Source organism: Solanum dulcamara, chromosome 12, assembly GCF_947179165.1.
Source record: "Solanum dulcamara chromosome 12, daSolDulc1.2, whole genome shotgun sequence".
Lineage (NCBI taxonomy): Eukaryota > Viridiplantae > Streptophyta > Magnoliopsida > Solanales > Solanaceae > Solanum > Solanum dulcamara.
In genome coordinates, this window is record NC_077248.1 from 51,264,136 (window position 1) to 51,278,237 (window position 14,102).

Sequence of the window (14,102 nt, forward strand, 5' to 3'; positions counted from 1 at the left end):
GAACCAATCATATTTTTATTTATTTATTTTGCAAATATAATCGTAGCGTATCTTGTACACTAACATAATATGCTAATTTATTTCTTTCATCAAAGCTTTATAATTTAACATTGATCAAACTTGACCGGATGAAAAATAATTGAGAAGCTTCCTATGAGGCCTAATAACGAGTTGCATGTTTGAACTTTTTAAGCAAGAAGATTATCAATTTAAATACTTTCCCATAATTCATGGCAAATGTGTGACTGTGTAATAAAATTATCCTATTTATGTCTTCAAAGAAAACTAGGATTTTGACTCCTACTGTATAATGGAATCTAACTCCTTTGCGAAAACAAATTCTTGAGCAGACTTCTTGTTGAAAGCAAATTGGATTTCCCTATTGGTGAGTCTATATAAGTACCTCATAATTACAAGTGAAATACAATCAGGTGCCTTACTTTCTTTGAACAGGCTTACAGAAAAGAACTGAAGTTCACTGCAAGAGTTATCCAGAAACAAACTTCAAGAAAAACTGCACGCTGGTTGTATCAACTTTGCACAGGCTCACAAAAAACTTCATATATTAGCTTAGGAATATCAAAATCAAGAGAGGTTTGATGCATTGGAAAGTAGAATCAAAGGGCTACGTCTCTCGTGGGAACACGATCAGATTGTTTCTAAATTATCTCAGGTATATTTTTGAAATCAACCGTCAAGTTCTGGTTCGCTGGCCATCTCTGTTATATGCGGCTTCACGAAAAATATCATATCTTGACTTAGGAACATCGAAATCAAGAGCGATTTATGGCATTGGAAAGTAGACTCAGAGGGATACGTCTCTCATGGAAACCACAATCAGATTATTCTTAATTTAATTCAGATATATTTTTGAAAATAATCTTCAAGTTCTGGTTCGCTGGTCATCTCTGTTTTACATAGCTTCACGAAAGAAATTATATCTTGACTTAGGGACATTGAAATCATGAGAGGTTTATAGAGTTGGAAAGTAGACTCAAAGGGCTACATCTCACGTGGAAACCATGATCAGATTGATCCCAAATTAACTCAAATATATTTTTGAAAACAATCTCTGAGTTTTAATTTTCTGATCATCTCTTGGTTTATGCAGCTTTACGAAAAACTCCATATCTTGACTAAGGAATATCAAAATCACGAGCGATTTATAGCATTGAAAATTAGACTCGAAGATCTACATCTCATGTGAAATCCACGATCAGATTGCTCCTAAATCATCCTAGGTAATTTTCTGAAGTTTAGCTTTTTCATCAGCTTTGTGGGACTTCATCCATTTCATCTTAATCCTTTCGGATAGTCTTCAAACAAAGAGAATATAATTACACCTTTCTTCGAGTAAGATTAACTTCCGTGATCTCAAGTCACCACTTCCTAAATTTGAGATATCGAACGACAAGAAAGACTCACATGCTAAAGTCCTCACTTTGGCAGTCCATACTCTAGTGATTGGTGCCTTCTCTCTTGATAGAGGATCATCTGCCGAATCCCCTCATCTAACCCAATGGTCGACAAAGGAGGCAATTGATGTTCTCGACTTTAATAAGCCTGTTAGCACACTGCTTTTATTCTGCAATCGTCTACACATGATAAGGAAGTTGATGCTATTTTTCCTAAAATATTTGATAACGGTCTCAACTCATGGAGTTATCCTCAATCTGGTTTCGGCGAATTTCGATATATGACTCGCTATTAGGAATGGGCAAAGGATGTTCTTAGCCGTAACAAGTAAGTGTTAGAGCCATCAAGGTATATGATGCCATCTTTGCCTCTTTATTCACATATGACATCAACGAGAACGTGTTGCGGGCCTTTTGCAAACTTTGGCATTCATCGACTAACACTATGTGTGTTGGAGTTTGTGTTCTCTCTATATCATTATGGGATATGCGCATGATTGGAGGACTTCCTGTCCATGGAGCTTTCTATGACGGTCGTTTCTTCGCCCCAAGAATTATCACAAGCAAATCAACAAGGAAAATCATTTTTGCCTAAAACTTGTGCCTATTTATTTTCAGCATTTTATCGACTTTCAGAAGGTGCATCTCAGGAGGTTTCTATCCATGATTGGGTGAGTTTCTGGTTCAAACGAGCAGACAAGTATGCAGAGCCTCCACCACAAGTGCCTAAGCAGTGAGCTAAACCAAGATCAAGTCATAATCCTTCAGGCTATATTGATATGTCATTTTTACGGTGGACTGAGGAAGAGAATGCTCATTTTATTGAGTTAGGCGTGGAGGGGTATCTTAGACAAGAGATGAATTTAGCTGCCTTTCTCTCCTGTTGGCTTTGTATGTTCACTTTTCCAAGTAACAAAATTGACACCATCTATCCAAGTGTTTTCAAGGTTTCAAGCTTGACGGCTCATAGGGAGAAGTTCGGACTAGCAATACCCATCTTGGCTAGTATCTATAAAGGCTTGAAAAAGATCTCATCTTCATCAAACTTAAGTGCGAGTGACATAATTTTTCCCATATAGTACGTCTATGGATGGATTAGTTGTTATTTTGACACTCACTATAAGGCCAATCGTCATTAGAGTGCTACTCGTATGTGTAAGATGGAGATAGAATGGCTAAATACTTGGACCCTGTAGACGCGCGACGACTATTTCAAGATGTGAATATTCGCCATCTTTACCACCTGGCCATGCTACAGCCTAAAGAGTTGTTTATCACAGACAGAGGCGACTTGTCTAGGTCTTGGAATGATTATTTCATTAGCCTTCGTTCGAGTTATGTCACCATTAGATGTGATGATCACTTTGTTTCGGAGCCTTACAACCCTCATAGATTTAGTCATCAATTTGGGTTCAATCAAGACTTACTTGGTAATTTCATTGAACGACAATTTAACGGCACACTACAAGAATTCGTACAACTTTGGGATTCCTGCACTCGCATTGGTAGTTCCTCAACAATTATCATATCGCCACGTCCTGATAGGCCTTTAATGAACTGTAAATATGAAAAGTGGTGGTCAAATGGTCGAACAAACCCTGGTGGGAAAAACAAAATTATCTTAAAATGTTTGAAGCGTGGAGACACTCAAGAATCATCTAAAGTTCGCCACTTTCAAACACAAGATCAAAATAAGTCCTCCTCTTCTTCTCTTGTTAAGTCACAGGCAATCCGGTCATCTAAGTCTTCGACTTCAAATGGTGTGTCAGTGCGAAATGGGGATGGAGCTCAGCTTCCTTCATTGGCATCAAAAATTGATATCACACCTTCTATGGTGCCGGACAACACTTGCAAGAGAAAAAATCCTCCTATTTCCTCTTAAAACGATTGTTGACAAATTTTGACCGAATATTTTCCAAAGAAAAGACTTCAATTACTCTTTAGGATGAAGTCGTAGATGTTAATGGAGATACCAGCTCGACAGAAGTTGACTCGGAACCAGGCCAACATTGGAATCGTAAAAGAAAGAAGGTAAAAGATCAAGATATCGAACCCATTGACCTGGACACCATCACCATAGATAGTGAGACATTTTTTGTTGATTCTCTTAGCTCCATTATGCCATTGCCTGAACTCGTAGAACAAGTAAAATCTCTTTTCTTCTTTTTTTTACTTCGTTTATTTTACGCTTTGTGAACCTCTTTATCTTTTTTTTTGAAGTTGGTATCAAGGATGCATCTACTAATATATTTAGTGATATTTTTTTATGAAGATGGTACTATGAGCCCAAGCTGCCCCAATATATCTTTACTTCCTCCTCCAGAAGCTTTGGAAAACAAAGTAGAAGTTGCAACTGCTCTAGTCAAATCTTCAAATACTTTTGTTCCTTCTCATGCTTGTCGCCACCTGCTGCCCCTAATTTCGAACCACAAGAGACAATTTCTACTTTTAAGATACATTATGTTTCCAAGATGTGGGGTGCCTTGTGCGAGTGGGTGACAAGATTCTCCTTTGATTCTCGAGATAACTTCTTAAAGTTAAAAAATAGTTTTAACTTAATTCTAGAAGAGGTCAAAGGGACTAATATCATCAATACTTCTATTTTGGAGGGTTCTATTAAAGCTTTTTTCGATACATATGAGGAGTATGACACCATGAAATCGTCTTCATCTCAGAAAATGACCAAAGAATCCCACAAAAAATTGCTCTCTGATATGCAACAACGTCTTATCGATGCAAAGGAGGAACGCATAAAAGTGAACGGGTGCATGGAGGATCTTCAAGCAATTCTTGCAAAGGTTGACGTAGAATTGAAAGCCCTGTCTGCGAAGAAGAAGACCATTACACGTTTAGAGGACAAAAATAAACAATTATCTAAAAGTCAAAAGAAGATTATCACTTTTGAAGGCGAGATTCAAGCTATTGAGGAGAGTCGCCCATTGTCCGAAGATGAAGTGGAAAAGTTATCCAAATTGGAAGAGGCCGTTGAGACGAGTCACCAACAAATCCTAGAATTCAAACTTTTTCTATAGTTTAGATTCTTGCTTAGGATTTTTTTTAAAAAATTGTTTATCATGATGTAGTGGCATTTCTTTGTTGGAACAATAACATCATCACTTTGTTTTAATATGAATCGCCTCACTTCCGCTTTGTCATTTGCTGCGAGCAGCCCGCTGAAGTTGTAGGGAAATTTCGGCGAATCGCCAGACTGTCCGACTGAAATTCGTCCATCTTCCGGAAACTTTCTAGGTGGCGCACCACTTGGGGTTTGTGTCTCTCCTCAAGGCGCACCTCCTCCAAAATAGCCAGCTCTATTTGACGGCGGGGAGCGTCGGCGACGCACAGTTCAACCCCGCTGAAGGAGCTCCGGTGAGATTCAAAATCCAAGACAAAATGCCAACCTTTAGAGGACGATATTTCGAGCACAACCATGCAAAAATCTCCCATTTCTACAAACCACAGCCCATCGAATATCTGTTTGAAGTTTTTCGAAAGCCGGGCGATTTCCGGCGAAGGAGGCGCCGCCGCGGATGCCGGAGAAGATTCTAATTTTTTATTGGGGTTTGTGTGCAACACTACTAAAAACATAACCATCCAAAAATCCCCATCAAATTCAAACCCTAGCTTATCCAATTTTGGAATTAGGGGTTCCCCACCGTCGGATGGCGGCGGCGCAGTGGCAGATCTTGAAATCCAAAATTGGCAATGCCAATCTACTCAGCAGGATGAGAGGATTCCAAAAATTGAAAAATCCCCATCAGGTGAGACCTCTTTCAATTCGAATTTGCATTTTTGGGTTTCCAATTCCACTAGTATCGCCGGCGGCAGTGGCGCTGAAGCGCCGGTGGCCGGAATTTTTTTTTCCATTCAAATTATACTCCACATCACCCAAGTACCCCCATGATAAAAATTATCCAAAAAACGACCCCAACCATTCGAACGTCAGTACTAGTGTTAAAATTTTCCGAAAAATTCAACCGGAATCACTATTTCGGTGAATGTACAAAATAACTCTCAATCCCAAACTAACCCCCACCCCTTAGAAATGATAAAAACCAAACATATCAATTTTAAAACTCCCTACCTCAAATTCCAAAATTCCAACTCACACAAATAGTGTCGAAAATAGTGATTTAACTGGACGTATTGTGTTGGTTAATCATGCATCTGTTCCGGGCAATCCTAGCACCTCCACTGTTCCTAAAAGTACCAGCCATCCTCCTATTTCTGACTTCCCTCCTATATCGTCCAACATTGAAAAATTTGACTCCAATAACTCCACAATTCGGTCATGTCCTTAACTCCTAGTGCGCTACCTTCGAAAAGAAACCCCCCAACAATCCGTCCACCACTATAAACCATCCCCCTCCTCCTATCGTAAAGAAATCATTGTCTACAAGACTTAGAGTTAGACAAGACGAGAATGAAGGGCAGATCGATGCACTTAATCTCTTGCTATGCGCAGGGTTCAGAAAAGGGCCCGACCACAAGGGTCTGTTGTACGCAGTCTTACCTTTCATTTCTGCCAAAGGCTGTTTCCAAGGCTTGAACCTATGACCTCCTGGTTGTATGGCAACAACTTTACCAGTTAATCCAAGGCTCCCCTTCTAGACAAGCCGAGAATGAAACCAAAATTGAGCTAACACCTCCCAAAAGAGTGATGAAACAGGGATGCCCGACTTTCATGTTTAAGAGAGAAGATTACATGGTTAAGATGGCCGAATCATGTAAGTACACTCCGATTGGTAAGTTCTACAGTCCTATGCCTAATATGGAGGTGATACAAAAAAAGTTTATTACTCAGACTGAACTTCGTGGATCGGTTAAGATCACTCACTTCAATTCCAAACACATATACATTGATCTTGATAATGAGCACGATAGAGCTACGGTTCTAGATAGTAAGAGAATGTATATTGATGGTGTGTTTGTGAGGTTTCAAGTTTGGACTCTGACTTTTGATCCAAACTATGAAACTCCTATTCTTCCAGAGCTCTCTTGACATTATTTTCACAAGGACTTTGTTACTCTCTTGCTTGCGGATATGGGACAGGTGTGTCACGCCCTGAGAGGATACCCTAGACGTGACCGGCACTCAAAAGCCATTTCTGACCTTCAAGCAAACCACCTAATTCAGTCACACTATCATTCAATCACATTCACTCAAAGGACGGTTCAATCATAATATACTATTCACAATATAGGGCTGAAGGCCAAACATTATCAACTCAACAAAACAAGTATAATAGGACACCTCAAGGTAATAGTCCAACTTCCCCACACTCTAGTCTATGAAGCCTCTATCAAAGTCTAGGAGGTGCCAATGACAAGCCCATGACTACCAACAATAAAAATAAGGAGATAAAACGAAACTATACAGGGAGCTCAAGATCCTCCGGAAACTAGGAGGACTCACCAAGTAGCTGGAAGTGTGTGGATAATCAACGGTGCGCCGGTTGATGATCTCTGGTACCTGTCTCTGTATCATGAAATGATGCAGGCCAAATGGCGTCAGTACGTGGAATGTACGAGTATGTAAAATGGCCGGATAAAACAAACATCAAGAAAACATCAATATCAACTCAGGATCTCAACTCATATATATACATAACAACTCGCTCAAGTGTCCTAAGTCTAAAAAGAAATAGTTTACATAGGACCAATCACAAGCCACTGGACTCAACTGACTCGGAGTACTATCAATACCTAAATGGGAGTTTCTCTTATCCGACAACCATCACTTATGAGCCAGTGATAGTACAATAATCAGACGTTGTTGCCATGTCCGTCCATACCTTGCCAGGGCATGAACGCCTCCCTAATCATGGATACCATCGATTAGTCAAGTCCTATCATTTCAGGACAATGAAATGGGAAATATCCGACTTTAACGGTTCGATCCCACGGGAAGCATTTGACTTTAATGGTTCCATCTCTACCTATGTTGACGGCGTAGTTTCTGGGGTTCGAGTATAGACTATACTCTTACCCGCTTCAGTGCTCGATACTCCTCCCATGACTCCATGCTCATAAGACTCCCTCCAATCATCTCAAACAAGCCCGGCTAGTTTCATGTGGGACATTGCCAACTCATCAACTCTATTCTCATTTCAACTCAATTAAGTCATAATGGCAAGTCCCATTTAGGACCTCGTCCACTCGTCAATTCTATCCTCCAATCAACTCAATCAAGCCTCATTTAGATAAGCATTTATAACCTCTCCTTAGGACTCATCACAACTTTAGGGCTTTAACCCAACAATTCAAGTAGAATAGCACATTCAAGAAAATTGACTTATGCAACATAATCATATGGTTAAAGAGATCAACAAAACATAATAATAAGTCATCTCCATCAACTCATACTAACATGAAGGTTTTAGGAACTTCTTAGCTCAACAACATCAACACCAATAAAGCCAAATTAATACGAGACAAAACTCATTCAAACATAAACCATACCAAGAAACTCCATTCTCATGGACCTCTAACCTCAAAGCAAGAGTAGGGCACATGGGTGGACTCAACCCATATTTTGGATAGCCTTACATACCTTAAAAATAGATTTTTGAAGGAACCTTGTTGTTGGGTCTTCAATGGAAACTTGAAGTCTTGAAGCTCTTGGAACAATTCCTTATTGGAAATGGAGAGGAAGAAGAAGAAGATGAAGAGAGAAATTTCTAGGGCTTTTAGAGAGAGAGTGTGTGACTGAAAATGATCCCCAAAATGTTCCAAGGCTGATACATATATAATTTGGGACAATTCCCAAATTGCTCTTTCTCCAAAATTCTGAAAAATAGGCTAAAAACGTTCCTGGTGCGATAGTGGCGCATCGCCAGGCCGATTATGCCTAAAAACCTGCACAACTTTTAGTGGCGCGCCGTGCCAAGGACCAAACTATTGAGGCATGTTTTTGGTGCGATAGTGGCGCGTCGCGTCTTTATAGCGCCAAGGCCATATTTTCTGGGTTCTGGAAATTTGGCTTGAAAACCCTGCACACCTCGCAGTGGCGCACCGAGCTAGGGGCCAAACTACTGAGGCTTGTTCCTGGCGCAATAGTGGCACGTCGTGCCACTGTGGCGCCAAGCCCAGTTTTCCAACAATTGCAACCCGGGCTTGAAATCCCTGCCGTGCTAGTTCGTCTTAGGATCGTCATATCTTTTGACTCCAAACTCCAAAATTTACATTCTTGGCGGCATTGGAAAGAAGACTCGACAATCTTTAATTTAATAGGTCGTGGGCTACCCAGATCGTTATATTTCAAATGATATGGCCGTTAGAAGTCGACCTTGTACAAACTCCCTCAACAACTTACCCAAGACGAATCCTTTTGGACTTAGCTTGGCTCTAAGGATCCCTTATGACCCCACATCACCTCTAACACTCTTTAATTACTTAGGAACTCATCTTAACTTGTGCACATACTTCAAAATAATTAAGTTTGACCCTACACATATACAAGAAAGGTCCGAATCTTAGGGAAAATTTTTGAGGGATGTTACAAGGTGTTACACCTGGATATGGCCTTCATGCAAAAGACTAGGGGTAGTGTGGAAAAAGAAAAAGTTCAGATGGATATCACAAAACCAAGAATTCAAAGTGTATGGATTGGCTTCGATGAGAATGATGATCCAAATGGGGAAGGAAGATGGCAAGATATTCAATATGAAGATATACCTCTCTATTGTACTTATTGCAAACATCAAGGCCACACTCTCCTTGCTTGCGCTATCAGTAAAAGTGATAAAGAAAGAAAAAAGGCTATAGAGAAAGAAGAAGCGGTAAAGAAAAATGCATCTTCACATAACTCAGGTATGATTCTTACTTCTATCAAAATGCATTTCTCATGACATTTGTTTATGGAAAATGCAAAGAAACTCTTAGAAGGCCTATCTGAGATAGTTATTACATCATGCTTCCTCTAATCATCCTTGGTGCATAGTTGGGGACTTTAATGCCATCACCTTTACTAGTGAGAAATTAGGTGGAATCCCATACAACATATAGAAAAGTTTTGAGTTTATTAGTGTTATTGAAGCTTATGGTCTCATGGATTTGGAGTATCATGGCTCAGACTTCACTTGGTGTAATTAGCGGGATACGAATAAAAGATTCTGGAAGCAACTTGATAGAGCTAGAATGTAAGACAATTGGTTATCTACTATGCCTCATACCGCAGTTACTCACCTTTATTCTACTAGTTCCGATCACAATGCTTTGCTACTAGAGATGAATGCTAGACGATACTCCACTATAAAATATTTTAAATTCTTAAATTATTGGGTGGATCATCCTACTTTTGTAGAAACTATAATGTCTTGTTGGGACAGAGAAATGTCAGGGAATCCAATATGGTCCTTCCACTAGAAAATGAAAAGGCTTTCATCCACCCTCAGTAATTGGTCGAGAATAGAATTCGGCGATATTTTTTCCAAGGTTAAAGAGTATGAAGATTTGGTGAAAAGTGCTGAAGACAATCGAATAGCATACAATAATGATGAGAATAGGACGAAATTGCATGCTCTCAATGCCGAATACATCAAATTTTTAAAATTAGAAGAAAACATTCTCAAGAAAAAAACTCAGCTTTATTGGTTTAAGGATGAGGATGCTAATACTAAGTATTTCCATGCCTTAATTAGAGGTAGAAGAAGACGGTTATTTATTCACAAGTTTATCAATGAGGAGGGAGATTGGATTCAGGGTAATGAATCAATTGCTAGAGCTGCTTATGACCACTTTCAAAAAATATTTACCACTGAAGTGTCTCCAATTCCGGAGAATATTTTGAACTACATTCCTAGAATGGTTACAGATGTTCAGAATGATAGTCTTCAAGCCATGCCTAGCCTTAAGGAATTGAAACATGGGGTTTTCTCCATGAATACTAATTCTGCATCTGGTCCGGATGGTATGAATGGAAAAATTTTCCAAGCTTTCTGGGAAATTATTGCGGTGGACCTACTAGCAGTGGTTAACTGTTTCTTCTGTGGTCATGCTATGCCTAAATTATTTTCCCATGCTTGTTTGGTCTTACTCCCAAAAGTAGACCATCCGAATACACTTTCTGATTATAGATCCATTAGCCTCAGTAACTTCACCAATAAGATCATATCAAAGCTTATTTTTCTCAAGCTTGCTCCTATTCTTCCTAGTTTTATTTCTCCTAATCAGTCGGGGTTTGTAAAAGGAAGAAGCATCTCAGAAAATATTATTCTAGCACAGGATATTATTCATGATATCAAGAAGCCTACTATTGGAGAGAATGTGATTATCAAGTTAGATATGGTTAAAGCATACGATAGAGTTTCATGGTCCTATACTTTTCTGGTACTGAGAAAAATGGGGTTCGGTGAGACCATCATTGATATGATTTGGAGAATCATGGCTAATAATTGGTACTCTGTCATTATTAATGGGTCTAGACCTGGATTTTTTCTCTTGACCAGAGGTCTCAAACAGGGTGATCCACTTGCTCATGCCTTATTTATTTTAGGTGCGGAAGTGTTGTCTCAAATGCTCAATAGTCTTCATAATTATCATTTCTACCATGGTTTTTATATGAAGGAAAGAGGCCCACAAATTGATCACTTGAGCTTTGGGGATGACATTATTATCTTCTCTTCTGGTAGAAAGAAAATTCTTCAGATTATCATGAAGACCTTGACAATATATGAACAGACTTTGGGGCAGCTTATAAACAAGAACAAGAGCCATTTCATGATGATTTCTAATGCAATCCAAGACAATCTGAATACGATCAAACTGGTCATAGGTTTCACTCAGAAGCATAGTCCCATGACTTACTTAGGCTGCCCTCTTTACATTGGCCGATAGAGAGTTATGTATTACACAGACATGGTCTCAAAGGTTGTTAGAAGAATTAAAGGGTGGCATTCTAAAATCTTTATTTACAGTGGTAGAGCTACACTTGTGAGAAATGTTCTTTAATCGCTCCGTATTTTTCTTCTATCGGCTATTACTCCCCCAACACTATTCTTAAACAGATTGAGAGAACTACTGTTTATTTTTTCTGGAGGGGTTGGAAGGATAACAAGAAAAAATATCACTGGTCTTCATGGAAAAATATTTGCTACCCTTATGATGAAGGTGGTATTGGGATGAGGCGAATTACAGATGTGTGTAAATCTCTCCAGGTCAAGCAATGTTGGATCATTAGAACTAAACCGACTTTGTAGAGTGATTTCCTTCAAGCCAAATACTGTCAGAGAGCCAACCCCATCATCAAAATATTTCCTTTGAGCCAACACATTACTGAACCTCATATTCAATGGAGGCTACTCTCGGGTTCCTGTTGTTTTTTGTGGGATTATTGGCTTGGAATTAGCCCCTTAGCTAACTACAGACAGGAGTTGGAAAGAGAAAATAATACGCGAGTGGCGTATTTTCTTATAGATGGGCAATGGAACATCGATATGATTAATCAGTTAGCTCCAACGCAGCTCATTCCTCTTATAGTTTCTACTAGAATTCAGCTTTAAGAAAACAAATCGGATCAGCCCATTTGGAAGTTGAATACCAATGGAAAATTCACTTGTTCTTCAGCATGGAATCTTGTGAGGAATCACAGGACCAAGACTCTTTTTGATCACTACACTTGGCACAAAAATATCCCCTTTAAATGCTCCTTTTTGCTGTGGAGAGCTTTTAGAGGAAAACTGCCAATAGTGGAAAAAATCACCGCATTCGGCCATGATTCCACATTTTGTTATTGCTGCCACAGTCCAGGTCCGAACACCATTGAACATATTTTCAGCATGGGCATTTTGCTAGAAACATTTGGCGCTACTTCTCATATCCTCTTGGAATAAGGCACGAAACCATACCCCTCAAGCCTCTTATTATGGGTTGGTCGCTATGGAAGTATCGCACAGAAGCTCATAAACTTATCCTTAACTCCACCTAAATATTTATATGTTAGAATTTTTGGAAGAATAGGTGTGCGAGCAAATACGGGGGAAAGTGCTCCAACTTGGCTAGAGTTAAATTTGCAGTGTCCAAGAATATATCTAATCTTCTTAGAGTTGCTTTCCCTATATTCATTGGCCTTCAAACTAGACTCACACTATTTCTTGCATGGATAAGTGTACTCATGAGATGAAAATTACCCAAGTCTCGTGGATTAAGCCAAAACTTGGTTTTATTAAGCTAAATACTGATGGTAGAGCTTTGGGTAATCCAGAGGTTATTGGAGGGGGAGGCATATTAAGAGACCATATTGGTAAATTCATATTCTCTTAAGCCATACCTCTAGGGGAAGAAACCAATAATTAAGCGGAACTAGAGACAGCCATTTATGGACTAAGATGATGTATTCAGTAGGGGTTCCAACATGTTATTCTACTCGGTGTTGCTCACTAAATGGATTAATCAACAGACCAAACCTCTGTGGACTCTTCACCAGTTAACTCATGACCTTAGTGATATCTCCAAATTATTTCACTTTTTTTCTTGCAGGCATGTCTATAGGGAAGCTAACTACACTGCAAATTCTCTTTCTAAGCATAGTCACATGATCATAACTCTAGGTCACTACACTACTCTCCAGTAGCTACCATATGGTGCTCGAGGATACTACATGCTAGATAGAGTCAGCCTAGCTAGTTTCAGATGGAGTAAGACCAAATGGATTAAGAAGCCTCCATGATCTCTTATTTGTGTTGCATTCTTAGATTGAACACCCAGTTGCAGTGTATGCAGTTCTCATCCAAATTCTTTTTTGGTTACTTGGTGCTCCTCGTTCTGGCTATTCTTGTATGTAATTATAGCCTTTATGAGATTCACCCTCGGTTTTTTTGTTTAGATATATCCTTTATGATGTAAAAGGAGAGTCTCCCTTATTTATGCTTCCCTATTCTCTTTGTATCGATAGGAGTCCTCTCCTTTAGGTGCATAGTTTCTAGGTTTCATTTGTTAGTATCGGGTATGAGTCTACTTCCCTTAGTAGGATGGTTGACTTATGAAGAAAAAGGATTGTAGGTTAGGTTTATGTTCCCCTCCTTGTATTTTTTATTTTATTTATGATAAGGCTTAGGGGTGTGTGGCTCAACCTTTGACCGCCACGAGGGGTGAGATCCTTGGGTAAGGTATATTTATTAAAAAAAAACCTAGCGGACCCTTATTTTTTTTAAGCCGTACATAGTTTAAACTCATGCGAGCCAAGAGTATATGCGACCTTCATGGGAAGTACTGCCTCAGGAATTTGCCATTGATTGGACCAACTCTTAAGTCATTTTTATCAATATTTTTATATGCAACATTCGTATATGCTTCCTTCATGATGTATGGACTATCCCATTTTGTTGTGAACTTATCCCCCATGCGCCTGTTGAGGATTATTGATTTTCGAATAGCTAAGACCAAGTCTCCTTCTTGAAATGATCGTGGCCATACTTTTTTGTTGAAAGCTCTTGCTAGTTTGGCTTGATAGCGAATTTTGTTATTCTTCCAATCTTTTTTCATCCAATGCCTCCAAATCTGCTAGACAAAGTTGAGTGTTGATTTTAACTATAAGTCCTTCTTGGATTGCGATGCTCAGTGATAAAATTTGTTGCTCCAATGGAAGGACAACTTCTATGCCATTTACTAGAGAGTATAGAGTCGCTTGTGTGTCAGTTCTGAAGGTTATTCGTTATGCCTATCAAGCTTCACCAACTTTGTTCAACA

At 39.2% G+C, this 14,102-nt stretch overlaps 1 protein-coding gene across 1 annotated transcript; it reads left to right on the top strand.

Moving 5' to 3' along the window:
* The first annotated feature begins 8,935 nt into the window (after positions 1–8,935).
* Positions 8,936–11,252, top strand: LOC129875754 (uncharacterized). The gene is made up of 3 exons (XM_055951001.1): positions 8,936–9,227; positions 9,829–10,388; positions 10,590–11,252. The coding sequence occupies exons 1-3, from the start codon at positions 8,936–8,938 to the stop codon at positions 11,250–11,252; spliced, it is 1,515 nt and encodes a 504-aa protein (XP_055806976.1).
* Positions 11,253–14,102: the final 2,850 nt, after the last annotated feature.

What these genes read in the sequence shown, in the direction of transcription:
- LOC129875754 (XM_055951001.1), top strand. Translation starts at nt 8,936, where the DNA reads ATGGCCTTCATGCAAAAGACTAGGGGTAGTGTGGAAAAAGAAAAAGTT. An exon ending in TGCATCTTCACATAACTCAG is followed by an intron (nt 9,228 to 9,828) that starts GTATGATTCTTA and finishes GGTCGAGAATAG; the next exon opens with AATTCGGCGATATTTTTTCC. An exon ending in CGGTGGACCTACTAGCAGTG is followed by an intron (nt 10,389 to 10,589) that starts GTTAACTGTTTC and finishes TCTCCTAATCAG; the next exon opens with TCGGGGTTTGTAAAAGGAAG.